This window comes from Vigna unguiculata, chromosome 7 (genome assembly GCF_037176805.1).
Source record: "Vigna unguiculata cultivar grain cowpea cultivar isolate G323 ecotype 2 chromosome 7, ASM3717680v1, whole genome shotgun sequence".
Lineage (NCBI taxonomy): Eukaryota > Viridiplantae > Streptophyta > Magnoliopsida > Fabales > Fabaceae > Vigna > Vigna unguiculata.
In genome coordinates, this window is record NC_140798.1 from 10,781,136 (window position 1) to 10,806,639 (window position 25,504).

Sequence of the window (25,504 nt, forward strand, 5' to 3'; positions counted from 1 at the left end):
TATATATATATATATATATATATATATGGTTACTTAATTAATTGTAAATATTTTAATAATTTAAATGAGGATGATTTTTATTTTTTATTTTTTCTAAATATTTGGTTTGTCATGAAACTTATTTCGCATCTCCAATATATTTTTTATTTTATCACAACCTTTATGTAATTATGTGAAAATGATGTATGTCAATTAAAAAAAAATTAGGTCTAACATTTGAATATTTCTATTATTTTTTAATATTTTTTTATTGTATATTTTCCTTTCACATGAGAATATTTAATACTCTAAATTTAAGTGTTTAATAGCATAAACATTTCATTTACTAGGTAATATAAAAAAAATTCTTTACTTATTATTATTAATTTTTATTTCAGTTGAAGAACTCTTTTATTTCGCTAAAACATTTTTTGTTATTTCTCAACCATTGAGTATATATGTTGATATTTGAAAAGTTTTCTTAGATCTCTAAGATGTTTTTCGTCTTATCATACCCTTAATTATACATTTGTTTTTCTTTGTGCAATTCCTTCAAATAATCTCCAAATTATTTATAAGATACACATTTGTTAATTTTTTAATATTTTTATTTTTGTTTATTTTCATCATATAGAATACTATTTCGATAAATTTTATCTAATTATTTTTTATTTTCTAACTCATTACAATCATACTTTAATATTTTCAATATAATTGTATAAATAATTTTTATTTACTACAATATAAAAATTTAATGTAATTGTCATGAATATTTTTTTATCACCATCCAACATATATTGGAGTTTAAAAGATACCAGATCTATGATAAAATTTTATTATGTTTATTATTTGTTCTTTGCGTCATTTTTTTATCAAACATTGAGTATATATGTTGATATTTGAAAAGTTTTCTTAGATCTCTAAGATATTTTTCATCTTATCATACCTTTAATTATATATTTGTTTTCATTTGTGTGATTCCTTCCAATAGTCTCCAAATTATCTATAAGACACACATTTGTTAATTTTTTTATATTTTTATTTTTTGTTTATTTTCATCATATAGAATACTATTTCGATAAATTTTATCTAATTATTTTTTATTTTCTAACTCATTACAAGCATACTTTAATTTTTTCACTATAATTGTATAAATAATTTTTATTTACTACAATATAAAAATTTAATGTAATTGTCATGAATATTTTTTTACCACCATTCAACATATATTATGGTTTAAAAGATACAAGATTTATGTTAAAATTTTATTATTATATTTATTATTTGTTCTTTGCGTTATTTTAATCAAGTGATGTATTATAACTTTTATTAGTGTATAACAAATAGATTCATTATAATTTAAAAAACTGAAGTAAACAAACATTTAAAATATATTTTAATTTAAATATTTTTTTCCTTTTATATTTTTTTTAAAAAAAATTTCCTTTTATATTTTTTAAAAAATATTTTTAAAATTTATCAACTAGGTTTCATTCATGTTTGCAAATTTAATAAATGTTTTGGTTCTCATTAAATTTTATTTAGTATTTTAATATAAAATGTAAACAATTATAATTTATTTCAAAGTATTTGATATCGAAAAAATAACCATACTCCTAATATTGAATATTTGATAATATTATGTTTCCTTTAGCGTAATTTTTTATTATTTTATAAAAATTAATTAAAATTAATATTAAAGTAGTAAGAAAACGGGTACGGGTATGGGTACAAGATTATACCCGTTACCCGGTGGGGATGGGGATGAGATAAAAGTTTGATACCAGTTGGGTTTGGGTATGGGGATGGGGATGAACATTTTTTACGGGGATGAGTATGGGATAGTGAAACCCGTCCCCGCCCCGCCTTGTTGCCATCCCTACCTACTACAAGGTATGAACAAAAGTGTGAACAAAAGTGAAGTATCTCACAAAACTCATGGCCGAAAACAAAACATATATATACAAAATTATGCACAAATATATAAGCACAAAGAGGTATAACAACTACAAAGGTCTGCACTATAACTGATTTGTAGAATCTGAAAAATAAGAACCATGGTGCAGGATTTAAAAAGAAAGGTTCAATGTCCTAAAAGGTACAAAAAAATTTCACTAAAACTAAGCTAAACTAAACTAGTAAAAAGAAAAGAAAACCTAAACTAAAAGAAATATAACATGTAATTCAAATTGGTCATATATCAAAATTTATTTTCTTTAATTTGATATATTACAATTTACTTTCTATACTATTCACTATACTACATTTGCTACTTTTAACTATATTAAATAAAGAAAATATAAAATTTTTACTCCTATTATTAGAAGAAAAATTGGGAGCAAAAATTGAAGCATGTTATTCTTATGCTAAAAAACTACTCTATCCAATTTTATCCACACATGCACTGATTTGGTTTTTCATCTTAATCTATGGCAAGATCAACAGGTTCTGATCCAAGAAAAACTTCTGAATGTGAAAATGGAAACTGTAGAATCATCAACAATAACAATTATAAAATCAACAACATCAACTATAAAATCAGTGTGATCAACATCATATACAACATTAAAATCACAAGCACTAAATATAGGAGTTACATAATGATTATGAACAACATTGAAACAATATCAACAATACGAAAATCAACAACATTTATTGTCAAAATCATTACTAAAATCGTTTACATCAAGACTATCAACAACAAAATTAGAATCAATAAGAACAACAATATGTGCATCATCAAATTAGAACCAAATTTTTTTTTTATGAAAAGGAATATCAAAATCAGAACCAACAACATTTGAATCATAATCAACAGTAGTAGTAAAATCAACAAAAACAATATTCAAGTCAACAAACAACAATATCAACATTAAACTCTAAAGACTTCTTTATGATCCAATATAGCAGTCAATTGATCAATTTATTTTTCAAATCCTAAATGTCTACATTAAAATCTTGTTGAAATTACATATTCTATTGGAATTGGAGACTAATGTGCTCAACCATTTTATATTTCAAATCCTCAAAAAATATTTTGGACTTGTTTTGAACGTGTGGTTGTAATGGATGGTCTAAAAACTATGAAAATTGTTCACAAAATAACAGTTATAATATAGCTTAGAAAATCGTTACGGCTAACTAATCCTTTTTTATTGATACTCTTGTAATTTCATAAATGATTTAGAGGATATACACAATAAACATATTATTCTTTTATTTTATTAAACATAGTATGATTTCCTTTCTTCTTTTCGAGTTCTAATTATTGTTGGTAGGATGGTTTAATCTTATTTCTTTAGGTTAAATTCTTATCAATTTTTCTGTTAACCTTTTATTTAAATGAATAAGCAATACTCATGAACATTCGTTTGAACTTCTGAAGTATAATTAGTACTTCATTCATATACATTGGGATGAATGTAGTATAGTAGGTTTTCACTTGCATTCAGAATGAGTGGAAACTAAATTAAATTAATTAATGTCGAATATTAGGTAATTCAAAATTAAACACTTATTTACTTAATAAAAATAAAAGACTATAAAGAATTTAATTTTAGAAAAACTAGATGATTAACCTGCCCTTTATTTATTTATTTATTACAATTTACTGTTTAAAACCATCTTATTATTGTTTATATTTCTAACATTTTCTTTAAATAAGTATTATTTTGGGTGATATTATAAATCAGAATCATGAACATACCAGTGGAATTACCTTAACCCTATTTATATTCTATTGTTTACTCTATTTGCAACAATACATTAAAGGAATAATGAAATTTATTTGATAACAACAATTATTAATGAGACTAACTTTTATGATGAAAGGTCCATAAAAGTCCAATCTTCCTATACTCTTCTAATAATCTAAAAATCTATTTTAATTAATTTCCTGACTACAAATCAACTTCTCGAAGTCAGAATTCAAAACTTAAAATGAATAATGAATGGTCGTACTTTGGTATAATATTTGTTTAAAAATATTTATATATAAAAAAAAGATGACCTGTCTCGTTTATTGTAACCATTCTAGAAGATAAAATAATCTTTTGACTAATATTTTTACAAACAACTTTATAATAATTTATCTTCAATATTAAAAATACTTATATAAATGAATTATTAATAATATTAACGTAAAAATGAATGAGATAGGAGAAGTGTAAAAGTATGGATACTCAGGGAAAGAAAACTACTGCAAAGTAGTAACAAAGGCTGCGCGTTTGTGGAAAGGTAAGTTACACTAATCATATTTACACGACGCTGTCATTGTCATCGCCGGAACAGAAAGGAACAAAAAAGACACCAGCGGCAAATTCAACCACGCTTACTTTTACCGTCAACCTACACTACATACATTATAGTATAATATAGCGTTCATACCGTTATTCAATTTGCCACGTCATCCCTTTAACCAATATTCAAAATGTCAGGGCCCACCGCAGCCGTCACCACAATTGTACGGCAGATATAAAACGAATCCTAATGAGACACGTGGATTTCGGACTCACCAACTAACCACGACTCCGACCTTCTCCCCGACACGAACCGGTTCACGGAACCCAAACCGCGAGGCGCACTCGAGAACGATTCTTCAAACAACTCGTCGTTGCGGCTCCCCGTGCTGCCACCAGTGCTTCCCTTCGTTTTCTTGCCATAGCTCCTTTTCTTCTTCGAAGACGAATCCCCTGGCTGAAGGTCCGGTTTCTGAACTGGTTTTCCCCTGCGACCAGTTTGGAATATAGCACGAACGCTTGCGAAGAATCCAGCTTTCTTCCTCTGGCTCCGCTTCGATTTTTGCCGCGTGATGGTAACGGCGGCAACGGAGGTAGTGGCGGTGGCGGTGGAGGAGACTGATCTCTGGCGCGTTCTAAGTGTCCGATTCCGGTCGCGCTTGGATCGCACTCTCCCTATGCAGGACACCTTCGGCGACGAGGGTTCGACGAGGGAGTTTTCCGATTTTCCGCCGACAGACGCGCTCCGCTTCGGGAAGAGCCTGGCGTTTGCAGGTCGGTGATTGCGACGGCACTTTGCGTCGGCGAAGGAGGTTTTCTGCGGCTTCGGCAAACCGATAATTGTGGCTTTGGATTTCAGATTCTTGGAGAATCGCTGCGAGTTGTTGTTGGAGCTAGGGTTGAGGTTCGTGGAGGAAATTGAGTTTCCTTTAGTGGATTCGTTCCTCTGGTAAACGGCGTTGCGGTCCCACCAGTCGTACTCGGCGTCACCGGAGAGCCAGAAGGACTCCGGCGGGAAGTCCGGATGGTCGTTGTCGGCACAGGCGATTTTCTGGTCAGAGCAACCGCCGCTGCAGGCGGAAACCAACGTGTCCAAATCCACCTGTGGCATTGTAGTAATTTGAGAGAGAAAGAAAAAGAAAAAGTTTATTTGGAGTTATTTGTCTTACTTTCAATGTTGGTTGCTGAGTCGTCTTGCTCTTTGTGACGGTGGTTCAATTATTTATATGAAGAGATTGGTGAGTATTTGAGTCTATCATATAGCTTTTCTTCTAGAGAGAGAGAAGAAAAGGCATTTTCAAAAGAATAAGAAAGCAATTCAAAGCAAGAGGGATAGTAGTATAATATTTAACATGTTTGGTTTGCAATTTGTGTGTATATAGAAATGTATTACAAACTACTTTGACCACCATATTTGTTACGTAGTTCTAATTTCCCTATTTTTTAATAATAGTCTATTTGTATATGAATGCAATGTCTCACCAAATATTGAGAATTTCATTTTGTGATAAACATTAACGAGGGTAACTAACCTTGGCCACGATAAGTTTTGGGGTGTACAACATAATCATCGAAGCCTTAAAGCTTATAATTATCTGTCGTTTTAATTGGTATCTTTGTGGCGAAGGTTTTTTTAGTACAACGTTAATAAAATTTAACAAACAAATGATGATTAATGCCTTCATCAACTACGAATGAATAGGGTAGGGAACATTGATTCTTTTAGTAACATTAACTGGTCTGTTATTGAAAAAAGGCTCTTTATTATGTCTATCTCCTTTATAAATTTTTATTTATTTTCATATAATGTTTAATACTTTCTTTTTTGATGAATTAGTAAGATAAAAAAAGAGAGTAAAAGTAGGATAAACTAATTAAATGTCTTAAAAGTGTTGTTGATAAATGAAATAAGCAAATGTCGTGATCCTGGAAATTGAATATTCTCCTAAAGAAAAACTTAAAAGATTAAAATGTCTTAAGTCTTTTATGATATAAACATTATTTATAAAGTGTATGCTCATTGTCTAACTCTAGAAGAAAACAGAATTGAGCTTTGTGCATAACTTGATTTGGTTCAATACATGACGATGAGTTTGGTGAAGAGTATTTTTCTCTTTAATTTAATATATAGTTCTTATTAGAGTTGAAGGTATGACTCTCTCCCTTGTCTTCTTTGTGCTACTGCTTAACATAGAAGGATTTTGGGGAGATCAAGTCCACCTTTTCTACTAGGCTACAAAGTTCCATTCGGTTCTAGTAAAACTCCCCTATTCAATCTTGGTTCAATTATTTCTTTCCCTTCTCAAACTTTTGTTCATTATTCCTCATTTTTCTTTCAAAACTAACTTAGCAAAACCAATTCCCCCTCCCAACATGAATAATTCAACACCTTACTCAAAATATCCAAAATCCAAGAAACAAACCAAAGCTATATAGACCAAAATCAAAGTCAAATACCTTTAATCACCAAAGATATTTATCTCATGCAAGAAAAAAAAATGACAAAATCAACCAAACTCATTAGATGTCGTTCTTCTTTGAATTCTATCATCTTTCTTTAGTTGTGAAGCTTGTTATGGATAAATCCTTAGGTCCTTGATTTCTTTAGATATGAAGATTTATAAAAGGATAGAGTGAAGATTGAACTACCAAAAGAGGAAATCAAAGTACATGGATTCCTTGATCTCTTTATGAAACAACTAATGTAAGAAATGAAGGTGCTTTAAGAAAAATACATTATTCAAACAAAGAGAAGAATATTTTGCCTCTTGAACATTCTTTACTTTCCATATTTCAAGAATCATGTGACTTTGTGGTGAGGATTTTTACTCTAACAATTATATAGTTGTATTTTCTTTCTTTGTGTTTTCTTTATTTTTTAAAGATGTCTTCTAGTTCAACATTAAATCCTAAAAGAAGCCAAATTGGGTATCCAAATGAAAGATATTCAACTGGAGCTTGAAAGTTAGAAAGAGATTAACTAAGCATTGTTATAAATGACATTAATTGTCCTACAACGGAAGCTAGGTAGGTCAAGATTTCAAATTGTGGCGCATAAACAATTACACTCTTAAGTAAAAGAAATTGCACCTTAGATATATAACTTTTTTCTTAGTGGTAATCACTAGATCCAACAAGAATTGGAAGGATGGGAGAAGTTGGATTTATGATTACATTTTTACTCACATTTAGAATAATTTAATTTTAGCTTTATCAGAGTATATTTAAGATTAAAGCTACTATTTTAACTTGTATTTACCATATCAGTATTTAAATCAATGATAAAAATCAATTTTTAAGCCATGAGAGACGTTTGGCCAGCCTAAGCAAATGTTTCATAAGAAAGCCTAATTTGTTGAATTTCACTATATAGTTTGATGAATCATATATGTGCTAAATGATTTTTATAATTAAATTCAGACTTGCAACTATATATTTTGTGCAACCAAAGGATAAGTTTAAGTCACATAGTGTCTAGCTATATAAGTCCCAATAGATAACTTTTAAATATGCTAACAATGCCTTGGATTTGTTGATTTGAATTGAGCAATTTTATTCAAGAAGTATCATTATAAGAAAAATCGATATTACCGACGGCCAAAATTCGTCGGTAATGGTCAAAATCCGTCGCTAAATTAACATTACCGATGGATTATCGACGGTAAAAAATTTGTCAGTAAAATGCTTGTCGGTAAAATTTTACCGACAGAAAATTTGTCGGTAAATCTGTCGGTAATTATCGACGAAAAAATCTGTCGGTAAATCTCCCAATAATTATCGATTGAAAAATCCGTCAGTAATTACCAAAAAATCAGTCGGTAAATTTGTTGCACTGTTCATCTTCTTCCTCCTTTCTCTTTCAATTTTTTTTTTCGTTTTTTTTTCGTGGTTGTCGTCGCTACGTTGCCACTGCCACCATCGCCGCCGCCACCACCGCTGCCACCGCCGCCGCCGTCAACTTCTTCTTCTTCTTCTCCTTGATCTTCTCCTTCTTCCTCTTCTTCTTCTTCTCCTTCTTCCTCTTCTTCTTCTTCTTCTTCCTCTTCTTCTTCCTCTTCTTCTTCTTCTTCTTCTTCTTCTTCTTCTTCTCCTCTTTCTCCTTCTTCTTCTTCTCCTTCTTATCTTTCTCCTTCTTTTTCTTCTTCTTCTCCTTCTTCTCTTCTTTTTCTTTTTCTTCTCCTTCTTTTTCTATTTTTCTTCTTCTTCTCGGCTTCTTATAAGGTGAAATTTGGGCGGAAAAATTCCCGCTTCTTTTATCGACGGATAATTCGTCGATAAAAAAAATTAAATTACCGACAGATTTTACCGACAGATTTTGAGTTATGTAAGTATCGACGAATTTATTGACGAAAAAATCCGTCAATAATTCAAATTTGGATGGGAAATTTCCGCTTCTTTTACCGACGAAAAAATTTGTCGGTAAAAAAAAATTGAATTACCGACGGATTTTATAGACGGATTTTTCTGTTGGTAATTAAAATTTGAGAATCCGTCGATAAAATTCGTCAGTAATTCAAATTTACCGACAAAAATATATCCGTCGATAAAATTCCGTCGGTAATTTCAGTTTTTTTTTTTGTAGTATGTGTAACCTAATCATGGAAAGAAATGATTATTCTCAAATCATATTACTTTGATTTATTTCCTTAGGCATAATATAAGAAAATACGTATTGAAAATATTATCAGAACTTTCCTTATTCTTATGTCAAAAAAATGAAGATATGTGCTTAATATTTCAGATTTTGTAGAATCAAGTATTTGGTGATTTAGAGCTACAAAGATCATTCTTCACGCTAAGGATCGAAAAGATTGATCCATCAATAACCACTCACAACTCACACCTCTCTACTCAATGCTTAAACACACATTAAATTTTTTGATTTCCTCTTCTGTAATTATGGATTGATTCTCTAGTGAGTTCATAGTGAATTCTGAGGTTCTATGCTATACAAGTTCAATCGTCTAATAATTCAACAAAGTGTATTTATGTAGTTTATTCTTTTTGAATTCTGATATATGCTATTGGAATTGTTTTTGAACCCTTATTGAAAATTTAGTTCTAATATTTTATTGGAATCCTAGTTGGTTTGCTTAATTCTAACAATTAATTCAAGAGGTAATGAAATATAGATCTCGAACGTAAACACCTTGAGATGTGAGAGATACTTAATGAATTAATCAGGTTCTGCTTGAATCGTCTGTTCTTTTTGAACCCTAATTTCCATTCTCAGGTTTTTTTTAACACTTATTGATAATACAATCTTGGTCCTTAATTGGAGCTCTTGTTAATTTGTTTAATTCTATCAATCTCCTACTTGTTTAATTTAATTTGTAAAAAAATACAATTTTTAAAACGTAAATGTAACATCCCGATCGGATATTACTAATTTAAAATAAAAAAAATAAAATCGATAATTTATACGCATTAATTTAAACTGCCTTTTTCCAAAACGAGGGAAAATGAAAACCTATATTAAAACTCTATTAAACTAAAATCCACAAAATTAAATATCACAACAAGTTCTAAGTATGATAAACATAAATGTTTACAAAATATCTTAAATCCATAAATAATAAAAACTCGGTAAAAGCTTTTCCAGCTAGCCCTCTCTCTGATGTTATGCCTCACCAACACCACCTGCAACATCATCTACTCCCATGTAACGCATTACACGATCATCGTCAAACACAAGCAAATAGGGTGAGCTAACAATATCAAAATATATACAATTCAAAAATATATGCATATACTCATCAAAGGAACTCTATCCATTGATTCCATACCACACGGCCACCATCATGTTATCCATGTTCTACGTCTTTAGATGATAACCTCAAGATACCCTTTGTTGCCTCGACCTACAAGCCACAACTTGTTGAACACGTGCAAGAAACCTGTTACGGACCACACTCCGTAATGCCGGGTGGAGTTCCCAATATGAACCATAGTTGATAATTGTCCCAAGAATACCAAACTCATTGGCTAACGTCGAAGAGGGAAATCTTCTTGGACTCATCCGTACGAGCCACAACTCGGACACTCACACCGGCAAAACTCGCCAATCTGAAAGGAATGCTCGTGTTCATCCGCCATCCTGAGCCACAACTCAAGGGATATCATTCCGAGCCACAACTCAAGGAAAGCCACGTGTTTACCCAATATCCCGAGCCACAACTCAAGGAATGCTACAACAAAGTTCATCCTTAAGGTTTCACCCAAAGCTTCGTAGATCACGCACATCCAAATCACCCATGCAATTACTTGACCATGGACCCAGGATATACATGTTTCCACAAATCTGCCCGCTCGTGGTCCTACCTCTACAAACCTTCTCGCTCGTAGTCCAACTCTACGGACCTCCCCGCCCGTAGTCTAACACACGTGATCCAACAGCTATGAACCTCCCCGCTCGCAACAACCCTTAAGTGTGAGAACGGAACATACGAACCCCCCCGCTCGTATCCTCACATGAAAGCATGACAATATGAACCTCCCCGCTCATATTATCACGTGTTCACAACCAACCATGAATCTACCCGCTCATTGTAACATCCCGGTCCAAGCCCAACATTACAAACACACTAAAAGCAATCCAACATATCACACTACCCTTTTCGTTTTCGCGTGGCACTGCCTAAGCCCTGCCAGGCAAAATCACAACGCATACTGCCTGGCGAAATCCTCTTGCTGCTAGGCACCATTCAGATTATAGCCCTACTGATTTAAGGCTATTGCCTGACGGTCATACCTTACCGCCAGATGCCACACAATCCAGAGACTTCCCTAATACTCTGATCGCCTTGCGATCTTCTTCGTGCTGCCAGGCGCTGTACTAGTAACGTGCCAACTACTGGTTTAACACCCCAAAACAATTTCATATATCTCAATAGTTCATACATATGTCCATTTTATTATTTTACATGTCTATATTTAGCACTTAGCTCAAGATTACAACCCAACCTAATATATAATTCACTAACATCAATTCACATATGCACATCCATGTACCCTCATGCAACAACTTAAATGGAACTAAAAATCAACATGTTGTCGTACATTACAAGATAGCAGCCACATTCTCATTTATTCATATATTTAAATTCTAGACCAACACAATCATAAACATTCTAAATTCATTTTTCAAACTCATTTTCCAAGGAAAGCATGTTATTCAAGTTGCTAAAACTTACACCATCTACTCTTCAAGGAAAAACACCCAAAACAAGTATTGTACACCCTTACAATCAAGATAAACATTACTTATATCCTCTTTTTAGTTCCAATCGTCACACACACACACACACACACACACACACACACACACACATATATATATATATATATAATTTAATTTAATTACATTCATGTATGCCCTTACCAGCCTTCGACTTCCTATACACCAGTTTTATTTACAGCCTTTCCAGATAAACCTCCAGTGTCGCCCAAACACAAAATAGAATAGAGTGCCAACTACACTGATGTGTTGCCTGACAGCAGTTCACGTACCGCCAGGCGGTGCATATCATTTTGGGTTCTGCCCAGATTTTTTTTCACCTATACGAATCCTAAACACCCAAATCAATGATACCAGCATGGGTTTTGACATAATTTTAATGTTCCAACATCATAAAAAGTTCATGCTTGCTCAATTTATAATTAATTTCTTGAAACATATCAAAAATTATAAACAAGTATCACATTTATTTATCCCCAATCCAAACATGAACCATAACCCCCAATTAAATCACAAATCATACCAGTTTCCTATAAAACTTAATTCCATGGACTTAATCACATCAAATTTCCACCCATTGTAACTTGATATAGAAACATCATTAATCAAATTTGACATCTTTACCAAAAAATTAAATTAAATTTTATTATCTAGTTTTCTTTAGTTTGTCTACTTTTTTTTTCTCTTTTCTAATTTGTTTTTGTTAGTTTCATTTTTTTTAAAATTCTGATGCCATAAAAACATTTCTTGTTTCTTCCTATTCTAGTATTGAGTCATATAGATTATATTATGCCTAACATTATTTCATACTCATTTAATATAATAAGCTAACATGCATATCTCATTCCACACATTACTTCATATAGCGTCTCACATAACATCTTATAGAGAGATTAATAAAGTGTTTGTTACAACGTCTGATTCTTGTTTTCTCCACTTTAATATTTTGTTTTAAATTTTTCGAGTATTGATTTGGCTTCAATAATTAATTAATTAGAATATCTATAAAATAAATCTTTGGAATCATGTTCATATGGAAGTTATTCTTCATTTCAACATGATCAATAACATAATTTTCAAATGTAATGTGAGTCATGTTTTCATCAGCCCTATTTTGAGGAATCTAAGTAAGTTCAATCATCCTTTTGACAATATTCAATGTAAAAAAAAAAAAAACAAATTATGCTACAAAAGATAATTATTACTCCTAGTTTTGAAAAACCATATTTAGAAGAACTTGAGAGGTAAACAAGTGTAAATAACATGAAATTAAGGCATGCTGTGGAGGCTAACATAGATATTACTCCTTATTTTGAACAACCATATTTATAGTAGTTTGTTAGGCAAGTGATAGTGAGTGAAATAAAATTTCAACAAATTATAGAGTTAAATAAGTGAGTCAATTAGTTATTCATGAACTTGTACAACATGTTGATCTTCATCTAAGTAGTGTAAGTATCATGTCATTTGGTATGAAAGAGTTAAAGAACTTGTATTAATAGAATGTTACGTAAAAGAAAAGGGAGAAGAAAAAGAAAAAGAATCTGAAAATTGAGTAGACGATAATTTTCCTAAGTTTTTAGAAGATTTAGATGTGATCTTATAGATTACATTAATACTCACACTTGTGATTCATACTTTGATTCCTCTCTATGTAAGGCATATGTTGAAATGGTTGAGTTTATATCGTCTAATGTTGCAAAAGAAGTGATAATTGTCTTAACTACAATGATGCAGTAGTGGAGCTAATTGAGTTAGACAACACAATCTTAACTACAATGTCTACTAATGCATTTGAATTGCTTAATTCACATACAACATCTTTTCCAAATTTGGTTGTTGTTGTACTTGATGAAGATTTTATGAATCCAACCTTATTCGAGATGAAGATTGAAGATTTAGAATATCTTTGTGATTAGATATAATTGTTTTTATTAGAGTTTATCTTCCGCAAGTTCTATTTTAGTGTTTTAATCAAATAAACATCTTAAAAAAACTAGTTGAAATTGTATTAAAAAAGTTTCAATTGATTAAAAAACTACTTTGATATATTAAAATGTTCTTATCTATATGGCATGACATTTTAATCGATTAAATTTTCATTTTAATATGTTAAAACTTGTTTTTAATAGATTAAATTGTATGTTTTTCTAGAAGTTTTAAACTACTCAATTTTAATCTATCTAAACATATTTTTAATCCATTGACTTCAAAATATAGATTTAATCCATTAAATTACACAATTTATATATATATATATATATATATATATATATATATATATATATATATATATATATATATATAACTTTCCTTGCTTTGACCTTTTTAGATACAACTTCTGAGGAAAAAAAGTCATATAGTCTGAGCAATTTTTTGAGTTATTTTATGGACAAAAATAAGTTCTTGAAGTAGTTTTTAGAGTTTTGAAGATCAAAATCATGTTATAGAAGAAAAATCAGTGTTTTGTCACTTGAAAGAAAACTACAGTGGGTCAATTTCTATTTTTAGATGATATTGTTCTTTACTTTTTTTTTTCTCTTGTGTATTTTAACTATTTCTGAATATAAAGCTCTTAAAAATGGTATAGTAACAAGGTGTTATTTTGTTTGACAACAATTCTTGTAGGATGCAAGGGTCGTGTTCTTGTATGTTTCTTCAAATACATGTCTTTGTAAAACATTGTGATTAGTGGAAGCCATGTTAGTGTTGCTTGGCAAATTGGATGTAGATTTGAGAAGAGCCAGCTGAAAAACTAAAGTGTGCAATCTTCTTTTTCTTTTCTCTTCTCATTATATTCTTGTTTAGTGAATTGAATTGCTTTTGAAGTTTTTATATTTTAATCAATCAAGCTTCCATAAATTATTTTGTCTAACTATTGTTTACACATACAAATATATAATCTAATATTTCTAGCCTAAATGAATTCATTGATCTTTAACATTTGAATGTATGAGAAGTCTTAAATTCTTTGGTGAATTCAGTTTAAAAGAGTTTCATTTTAAAAACTAAAGGATTTTCAAAGATTGTGAAAAGAGTCCAATTCACCCCTTTTGATCTTGGTCATCATTTTTAACACATCTTTCTTAGAACACAATCTAAATTTGAATTAACTAAACTAGTATTAATTAATTAATTCAGTTTCTTCTCTTGTTCCGACACGTATACAAGCTAAGTGTTTTATTACATTACACGTGTTCCACAATGTATACATGTGAAGATTTAGTATTTCACTAATATAAAAGATTATAAAAAAAACTTACAAGAATTCTAATAAAAAGATTAAGACTGAATTATCAACATATGTTCTAAGATAATCTTAATCGTAGAAATCAAAACTATAAAAGAATAGATGAAAATAGATTCCATGTAAATAAATTAAAAGAAAATAACACTTTAATTAAATATAACCTCAAAATTCAATATGAAATTACAAGAGAATCAAACAAAAGGGATTAATCTTCCATGTGGAAGACCACCCAAAACATGAAGGGAAGTGGTGGATGGATGATGTGATCAATGAATGCCTTGGAAACTCATTGATGCTCTCTATTTATAGTAGTTATGAACTCTCAAGTTTTTTACTCCAAATCCCAAAGGATTTTCAATGGAGAACAAGAAATGTACTTGCTCATGTTTCATGTTTGTGGTTTTACAACAACCACTTCTGTTGTAAAGCTGAAAACATGTGGCAGAGTTAGCTACAAATTTCATACAGATTTAGTATATTCAAGGGCTTAGAGATAAAATTCAATTCATAAAATCCTAGGTTTAGATAAACCAAGTTATCTCAACCATTATCTCTAAGTTTCTTTTAGTTTACATAAACTTGTTTTTGTCTTTAGTGAATTACTTTTTGTTGAGCGTTTAGAAAAATAGATTTTTTAGAAAAATGTGAGAAAAAAGGTTGAAATTCACTATAACTTGCTTTTGGGAAACATTTGGGAACTCAAATTTGTCCACGTAACTTGCTTTGCATCTTTTAGTTGTAAGAGATTGAGCATTCATCATTATTTGTTGAAATTCACTATTGCACCATGTTGTTGAACAAGATGATGTCATAGTTTTAAATTTCTACTACCATATGATTTGATATATTGAAATACACTATTTTTCTATTGTCACATATTGGGTTTAATGGGGCCATCTGGTTTCATGAATCGTTGTAGCTTGTCCATTACATCTGTTGAGATCAGGAACATTTGCATTGCATCTGAATTACTGTTTTAGGTTGCCTTTTGTGAATTGATTTCACGAATTTCGGCATGCTTACTAAGTTGCACTCAAGCTCTACTTGAGATATGCATTTAAAACATTACATGCAACTCATGACCAAACTTAAAAGTCATTTCCAATTTTGAATGTATTTAACTAGATCCCTTCATTTCCACTTATAATTTTACTGTTTTACAATTTTAATATGAAGGTTGTTTACTATTTTGGCCATAATGTTTACGGCCACTTGCTCTATTTCATTCACATTTTAATTCCCTGTAGTTACAAAATTTAGATTTTCTATTTTACTTGCTTTAATTTCTTGCATATTAAATCATCATCCTCAACATCATTTGAGATTGATTTTATTTCCCCCCATTTTCAAGTTTTATTTTTCTTTTTAGCAAGAATTAAATTACGCAAGCTAGACTTAACACACACAATTTCCTTGGATTTGATACCCAATGTTTCCTTATACTTCATTATGGGGATTCTAGTTTTGTTACTCTAACTTAGATCAATTACAAAGTTGAATACCTTTGCGGTTAGAACGTAGCACATTTTATTAAATAAAGGAAGGGAACAACTTTGACCCATTCATGGACTCAATCTCTTTTGATGCTGAAACATGAAAATCATAATGAGGAGCACATGAGCGCAACCCAGAAACTCTAATGTGTGTGAGATATGATATAAAGGAAGGGAGTGAGGTTGATTTGCGTGATAAGATCGTGGCTGATTGGAGATGGATGAACGAGGTAAGATCAAGGTTGATCTAGGATGCAACGTAGAGGGTGCAAGGGCTACGATTCTTGTTGAGATTGTGCTAAGTGATCCCACTTTCACCATTTTAATATCAACATCTTTTTTGATCTTGTGTAACACTTCTGATTTTGCAAACAAATACAATGATTTAATTCCAATTTCACTTTCACGTTTTTAATCTTTGCTTGCATTTTATATGCTTTCGGTTCCTATACTTCAATTGGGGTATTTTGGTTTTGTTACTCTAAGCGCGACTAAAAAATTGAGTAATCAAATGGCGCCGTTGCCGGGGATCGAACTCGGGTCACCCGCGTGACAGGCGGGAATACTTACCACTATACTACAACGACCTTTTATTTTTGTTCTTTTTAAGACTTCCTTTTTTGTAAAATTACTTTGACAGACTATATTATCAATATACTAGTCAAACAATACCTCTATCAAACAAGTCAAGCATCAAATGCAAACCGAGCTCACTAGGGAATTAGAGGTTTATATATGTCAAACCCTACAATTAATGCACTAACACTCTTCTTCATTTTGGTAATCCTTTTTGCTAATATTTCTAATTACCAATAACAATGATTATTGCAAGTGAGAAAAAAGCATTAGAAGACGAATGACTAGACCTTCTCAAGCGTCCCGTGTATTAACCCTTTTTTGTGTATTCATCATACTTGGTTAGAAGAGAGATTAAATCTAGTTAGACAGTATTAAGGAAGCCTTAATCCTCAACTTCTTGATGTTGATGAAAAAGAGGAGAAGTTGTTACAAATATTCAAAGAGAACAAATTCAATGCACGTACGGATAAATTTAAAGGATGAACTAAATTTGAAAATGAAGAACTAATGAATGTATAAATTGTAAAATGAGAAACAAAAATTATGTCCTCAAAATAAAAATCAAAATACAAAAGTGAGGAGAATAAGAAGATGAGTCAATCAAAACTTGAGGAGAACTTGGGTTATGGGGAGAACTCCAAGAATCAAAAATAAAAACTAAGACATTGAAAACTGGAAAACAAAAAAAAAACATAAAATTGAAATTTGCTTATGAAGTGAATTGTTATGTTTGTCTCTTCATCTATCACTTTCACCATTTTAATCTCAACATCTTTTTTGATCATGTGTAACACTTCTGATTTTGCAAACAAATACAATGATTCAATTCCAATTTCACTTTCACGTTTTTAATCTTTGCTTGCATTTTATATGCTTTCGGTCTTTAATTTCTGAATACTTTAAATTGCATTTTTTGGTTTCTGCCTTTAACTTTAAGGCAATTTAAATTTCCTTTAGTGCATACAAAATTTAAATTCATTTCCGATTCTTGATTCAGTGGTTGAGCTTGGGTTCAATATCTGCACACAATTAGGTTTCCTCTTGGAAATCACGTGACCCCAAAGTTAGCATAATTTATCGGGACGTCTTCTCGAGTGTGGATGAATTCATGTTCAGTCGCTGCAATTGTTCTAAGTTTAGCTTATTCCAATTCTCCAGCATTTTAAGTTTCCTTTACTGCTTTCCAAGTTTTAATTCAATTTCATGTTGTTGTGTTAGTGAGTCAAGCATGGTTCAAACTGCACAATTCAATATTTCCTTTATGGGAACCAAGTGACCTCAAAGTGGGCACACATTCACGACATGTCTTCTTGAGTGCAAAAGAGCTGTAGTTTGGTCTTTAAATCAGTTTTCAATTTCATAGTTGTTCTGTAGTGTTTCATTCTGAATTTTCTGTTTGTTAGTTTGTTACTTAGTTATGATTCATGCTCAATTCATTTTCCTTGTCATTGATTTACTTTCTTGTAAGTGATCTATTAGGATTCACATTTTTATTAGTAATTTTTGGTAGAAAATTTCATCTCCATGAATGATTATTTATGCACCTGCATCTACATTCATAATTCATTTAGGGTCTTTTTCATTTCGATTAAAGTTCAATTCACCATTTTAGTAGATTTTGTGCATCTACATTATTCACCATTGATTCATACCACACTTGCATTGCTTGGATAGGAACCTATTTGATTGAGCTACATTTGGGAACTCAAATTTGTCCACCTAACTTGCTTTGCATCTTTTAGTTGTAAGAGATTGAGCATTCATCACTATTTGTTGAAATTCACTATTGCACCATGTTGTTGAACTAGATGATGTCATATTTTTAAATTTCTACTACCATATGATTTGATCTACTGAAATACACTATTTTTCTATCGTCACATATTGGGTTTAATGGGGCCATCTGGTTTCATGAATCGTTGTAGCTTGTCCATTACATCTGTTGAGATCAGGAACATTTGCATTGCATCTGAATTACTGTTTTGGGTTGCCTTTCGTGAATTGATTTCACGAATTTCGGCATGCTTACTAAGTTGCACTCAAGCTCTGCCTGAGATATGCCTTTAAAACATTTCATGCAATATGCTCTCATGACCACACTTAAAAGTCATTTCCAATTTTGAATGTATTTAACTGGATCCCTTCATTTCCACTTATACTTTTACTGTTTTACAATTTTAATATGAAGGTTGTTTACTATTTTGGCCATAATGTTTACGGCCACTTGCTCTATTTCATTCACATCTTAATTCCCTGTAGTCACACAATTTAGATTTTCTATTTCACTTGCTTTAATTTCTTGCATATTTAATCATCATCCTCATCATCATTTGAGATTGATTTTATTTCCCCCCATTTTCAAGTTTTATTTTTCTTTTTAGCAAGAATTAAATTACGCAAGCTAGAATTAACACACACAATTTCCTTGGATTTGATACCCAATGTTTCCTTATACTTCATTACGGGGATTTTAGTTTTGTTACTCTAACTTAGATCAATTACAAAGCTGAATACCTTTAAGGTTAGAACGCAACACATTTTATTAAATAAAGGAAGGGAGCAACTTTGACCCATTCATGGACTCAATCTCTTTTGATGCTGAAACATGAGAATCACAATGAGGAGCACATGAGCGCAAACCAGAAACTCTAATGTGTGTGAGATATGATATAAAGGAAGGGAGTAAGGTTGATTTGCGTGATAAGATCGTGACAGATTGGAGATGGATGAACGAGGTAAGATCAAGGTTGATCTAGGATGCAACGTAGAGGGTGCAAGGGCTGTGATTCTGGTTGAGATTGTGCTAAGTGATCCCACTTTCACCATTTTAATATCAAGATCTTTTTTGATCTTGTGTAACACTTCTGATTTTGCAAACAAATACAATGTTTTAATTCCAATTTCACTTCCACGTTTTTAATCTTTGCTTGCATTTTATATGCTTTCAGTTTGAAGCAATTTCAATTTCCTTTAGTGCATTCAAAATTTAAATTCATTTCCTGTTCTTGATTCAGTGGTTGAGCTTGGAAATCACGTGACCCCAAAGTGAGCATAATTTATTTTTGTTCTTTTGAAGACTTCCTTTTTAGTAAAATTACTTTGACAGACTATATTATCAATATACTAGTCAAACAATACCTCTATCAAACGACTCAAGCATCAAATGACAACCGAGCTCACTCGGGAATTAGAGGTTTATATCTGCCAAACGCTACAATTAATGCCCTAACACTCTTCTCCTTTTTGGTAATCCTATTTGCTAATATTTCTAATTACCAATAACAATGATTATTTCAAGTGATAAAAAAGCATAATAAGACAAATGACTAGACCTTCGCAATACAAGTGATAAAAAAACATAATAAAACAATGATTATTTGCTGATGAAGTGAATATTATGTTTGTCTCTTCATCTACAACTTTTTTATAATGTTTCTAAATGTAAAGTTGATAATGGGACTAAGGTGCAGCGAATCAAACCAATTCAGAAACTGTAATGAAGTTACAAAAACTGCATCTAATTACAAAATCTATTACAAACTACTTTTCTATTGTACCTTTCTCCAAAATTCATGTTCTAGTATTTATATTTTGGTTGTGTGAGTCATATTTACACTATAATAAGAATTAGCACAATTTAGCGTTTGGAAAAGAAAAACATAAATCAAGTAGTATTTGTACAATGTTTAGGACAACTCCTAGAATATTTGAAAAGTAAAAATTTATGCTATAATTCAAAAATAAGAAAGATAGCAAATTTTTGAAAATACGTTAACCCTATAAGTTTAAGTACAAAAAGGTGAGTTATCAAATATTATAGTGGTTGTTTGCTATCAAATCATCTCAATCATTACATAATATTCATTCATTATAATCATTCTTAAGAATTTTGGTTGATGCAAGCACACCACAACATAAATGGTCAAGTAGAAGAATCTGTAGACAACAAGTTTTTATATGATTAATGCTAATTCACGTCTTATTGTATTATCCATGAAAACAACATTACAATATACAAAATCTAGTTTGAATTTTCATCTCCAAGCCTTATAAAACTGATAATTGTTGACATAAGTAGCCTGTATGATGTGTTACTTAAAGATTTGATAGAATTTGATGAAGGTACTTGAAGCCATTGCCTTGGAACCATGCTTACATTGATGAAGATATGGAGATTTGATGTTACTCGAGTTGTGATCAAGCCATGTATGCCATCTATCTGGATCAATCATGTGGGAAACAAGCTTGAAGATTAAAATTCTTTTTGTATACCATTTTGCATTAATTAGATGTATAGGGTCTTAGTTGTGTCTTTTAATATGTTGAAATGTTTTTCAACAGGCTAAATGGTGTCTTTTAATCTATTGAATGAATTTTTAACAGATTAAAATGTTAGCTACAGTAGTCTTAACTGGTAATTATTCAATCAGTTGATTTATTTTATAATCAACTGGTTTCACTAAGTTAAGTGAAATCAACCGATTGATTTGAAAATCAACCTGTTGAATTTCGTAACCGTTGACTATAAGAGCTGTATGTTTCGAAAGAGAGGTAGCAAGACCATTTTTGAGCACGAAATCATCCTGGAAAATGTGGAATTCTCTCTCTTTCATGATCATACAGATTGCAGCTGGTGAAGATTAATCTTTGATCATTCTTGAGCATTTTGCTTGATGTTTGAAGCTTGGAGAAGGTGTTTGTGGTTGATAGGGTTGTGCTACCACTAAAGTTTGATCTTTCTCAAGCTTTTTGGTTATGGTTGGTGGTTTTTCAGGTCTACAAGAGGTGTCTTGATGTGCTGGTTTGATTCTTGTGTGATTCAAGTGTCTTTTGTATGTGTTTTTGCATATTTTGAAAGTGTAAGGGTGTAAACTTTGTAAATCTTTTCAAATAGTGCAAAGTCAGGCTCGGGTTGCCTTGACAAACTGGATGTTTTTCAAATAGATTAAATTGTATGTTTTTCTAGAAGTTTTAAACTACTCAATTTTAATCTATCTAAACATACTTTTAATCCATTGACTTCAAAATATAGATTTAATCCATTAAATTACACAATTTAAATATATATATATATATATATATATATATATATATATATATATATATATATATATATATATAACTTTCCTTGCTTTGACCTTTTTAGATACAACTTCTGAGGAAAAAAAGTCATATAGTCTGAGCAATTTTTTGAGTTATTTTACGGATTAAAATAAGTTCTTGAAGTAGTTCTTAGAGTTTTGAAGATCAAAATCATGTTATAGAAGAAAAATCAGTGTTTTGTCACTTGAAAGAAAACTACAATGGGTCAATTTCTATTTTTAGATGATATTGTTCTTTACTTTTTTTTTCTCTTGTGTATTTTAACTATTTCTGAATATAAAGCTCTTAAAAATGGTATAGTAACAAGGTGTTATTTTGTTTGACAACAATTCATGTAGGATGCAAGGGTCGTGTTCTTGTATGTTTCTTCAAATACATGTCTTTGTAAAACATTGTGATTAGTGGAAGCCATGTTAGTGTTGCTTGGCAAATTGGATGTAGATTTGAGAAGAGCCAGCTGAAAAACTAAAGTGTGCAATCTTCTTTTTCTTTTCTCTTCTCATTATATTCTTGTTTAGTGAATTGAATTGCTTTTGAAGTTTTTATATTTTAATCAATCAAGCTTCCATAAATTATTTTGTCTAACTATTGTTTACACATACAAATATATAATCTAATATTTCTAGCCTAAATGAATTCATTGATCTTTAACATTTGAATGTATGAGAAGTCTTAAATTCTTTGGTGAATTCAGTTTAAAAGAGTTTCATTTTAAAAACTAAAGGATTTTCAAAGATTGTGAAAAGAGTCCAATTCACCCCTTTTGATCTTGGTCATCATTTTTAACACATCTTTCTTAGAACACAATCTAAATTTGAATTAACTAAACTAGTATTAATTAATTAATTCAGTTTCTTCTCTTGTTCCGACACGTATACAAGCTAAGTGTTTTATTACATTACACGTGTTCCACAATGTATACATGTGAAGATTTAGTATTTCACTAATATAAAAGATTATAAAAAATACTTACAAGAATTCTAATAAAAAGATTAAGACTGAATTATCAACATATGTTCTAAGATAAACTTAACCGTAGAAATCAAAACTATAAAAGAATAGATGAAAATAGATTCCATGTAAATAAATTAAAAGAAAATAACACTTTAATTAAATATAACCTCAAAATTCAATATGAAATTACAAGAGAATCAAACAAAAGGGATTAATCTTCCATGTGGAAGACCACCCAAAACATGAAGGGAAGTGGTGGATGGATGATGTGATCAATGAATGCCTTGGAAACTCATTGATGCTCTCTATTTATAGTAGTTATGAACTCTCAAGTTTTTTACTCCAAATCCCAAAGGATTTTCAATGGAGAACAAGAAATGTACTTGCTCATGTTTCATGTTTGTGGTTTTACAACAACCACTTCTGTTGTAAAGCTGAAAACATGTGGCAGAGTTAGCTACAAATTTCATCAGATTTAGTATATTCAAGGGCTTAGAGATAAAATTCAATTCATAAAATCCTAGGTTTAGATAAACCAAGTTATCTCAACCATTATCTCTAAGTTTCTTTTAGTTTACATAAACTTGTTTTTGTCTTTAGTGAATTACTTTTTGTTGAGTGTTTAGAAAAATAGATTTTTTAGAAAAATGTGAGAAAAAAGGTTGAAATTCACTATAACTTGCTTTTGGGAAACATTTGGGAACTCAAATTTGTCCACATAACTTGCTTTGCATCTTTTAGTTGTAAGAGATTAAGCATTCATCATTATTTGTTGAAATTCACTATTGCACCATGTTGTTGAACAAGATGATGTCATAGTTTTAAATTTCTACTACCATATGATTTGATATATTGAAATACACTATTTTTCTATTGTCACATATTGGGTTTAATGGGGCCATCTGGTTTCATGAATCGTTGTAGCTTGTCCATTACATCTGTTGAGATCAGGAACATTTGCATTGCATCTGAATTACTGTTTTAGGTTGCCTTTTGTGAATTGATTTCACGAATTTCGGCATGCTTACTAAGTTGCACTCAAGCTCTACTTGAGATATGCATTTAAAACATTACATGCAACTCATGACCAAACTTAAAAGTCATTTCCAATTTTGAATGTATTTAACTAGATCCCTTCATTTCCACTTATAATTTTACTGTTTTACAATTTTAATATGAAGGTTGTTTACTATTTTGGCCATAATGTTTACGGCCACTTGCTCTATTTCATTCACATTTTAATTCCTTGTAGTTACAAAATTTAGATTTTCTATTTTACTTGCTTTAATTTCTTGCATATTAAATCATCATCCTCAACATCATTTGAGATTGATTTTATTTCCCCCCATTTTCAAGTTTTATTTTTCTTTTTAGCAAGAATTAAATTACGCAAGCTAGACTTAACACACACAATTTCCTTGGATTTGATACCCAATGTTTCCTTATACTTCATTATGGGGATTCTAGTTTTGTTACTCTAACTTAGATCAATTACAAAGCTGAATACCTTTGCGGTTAGAACGTAGCACATTTTATTAAATAAAGGAAGGGAACAACTTTGACCCATTCATGGACTCAATCTCTTTTGATGTTGAAACATGAAAATCATAATGAGGAGCACATGAGCGCAAACCAGAAACTCTAATGTGTGTGAGATATGATATAAAGGAATGGAGTGAGGTTGATTTGCGTGATAAGATCGTGGCTGATTGGAGATGGATGAACGAGGTAAGATCAAGGTTGATCTAGGATGCAACGTAGAGGGTGCAAGGGCTACGATTCTTGTTGAGATTGTGCTAAGTGATCCCACTTTCACCATTTTAATATCAACATCTTTTTTGATCTTGTGTAACACTTCTGATTTTGCAAACAAATACAATGATTTAATTCCAATTTCACTTTCACGTTTTTAATCTTTGCTTGCATTTTATATGCTTTCGGTTTGAAGCAATTTAAATTTCCTTTAGTGCATTCAAAATTTAAATTCATTTCCTATTCTTGATTCAATGGTTGAGCTTGGAAATCACGTGACCTTAAAGTGAGCATAATTTATCGGGGACGTGTTCTCGAGTTAGCATTGCATTCATGGATATCGTATTTAGTTTACATCATGCATTTAATTTAGTACACTATTCTTAGTTTAGTTAATAACTTCTGCACTTTGAATTGATTTGGATTTGATACCCTGGATTTCCCTATACTTCAATTGGGGTATTTTGGTTTTGTTACTCTAAGCGCGACTATAAAATTGAGTAATCAAATGGCGCCGTTGCCGGGGATCGAACCCGGGTCACCCGCGTGACAGGCGGGAATACTTACCACTATACTACAACGACCTTTTATATTTGTTCTTTTTAAGACTTCCTTTTTTGTAAAATTACTTTGACAGACTATATTATCAATATACTAGTCAAACAATACCTCTATCAAACAAGTCAAGCATCAAATGCAAACCGAGCTCACTAGGGAATTAGAGGTTTATATATGTCAAACCCTACAATTAATGCACTAACACTCTTCTTCATTTTGGTAATCCTTTTTGCTAATATTTCTAATTACCAATAACAATGATTATTGCAAGTGAGAAAAAAGCATTAGAAGACGAATGACTAGACCTTCTCAAGCGTCCCGTGTATTAACCCTTTTTTGTGTATTCATCATACTTGGTTAG

At 31.0% G+C, this 25,504-nt stretch overlaps 1 protein-coding gene and 1 non-coding gene across 2 annotated transcripts; both read right to left on the minus strand.

Moving 5' to 3' along the window:
* Window positions 1-4,165: 4,165 nt before the first annotated feature.
* On the minus strand, window positions 4,166-5,549 carry LOC114189925 (uncharacterized). The gene has a single exon (XM_028078652.2). It carries the CDS (start codon window positions 5,326-5,328, stop codon window positions 4,465-4,467), a length of 864 nt encoding a protein of 287 aa, XP_027934453.1. The 5' UTR covers window positions 5,329-5,549; the 3' UTR covers window positions 4,166-4,464.
* Window positions 5,550-25,097: 19,548 nt separating this feature from the next.
* TRNAD-GUC (transfer RNA aspartic acid (anticodon GUC)) lies at window positions 25,098-25,169 on the minus strand. The gene has a single exon. It is a non-coding gene; the product is annotated as a tRNA-Asp (tRNA).
* Between the last annotated feature and the right edge of the window lie 335 nt (window positions 25,170-25,504).

Excerpts from the sequence above, each read along its gene's own strand:
- LOC114189925 (XM_028078652.2), bottom strand. The coding sequence starts at position 5,328 with ATGCCACAGGTGGATTTGGACACGTTGGTTTCCGCCTGCAGCGGCGGT.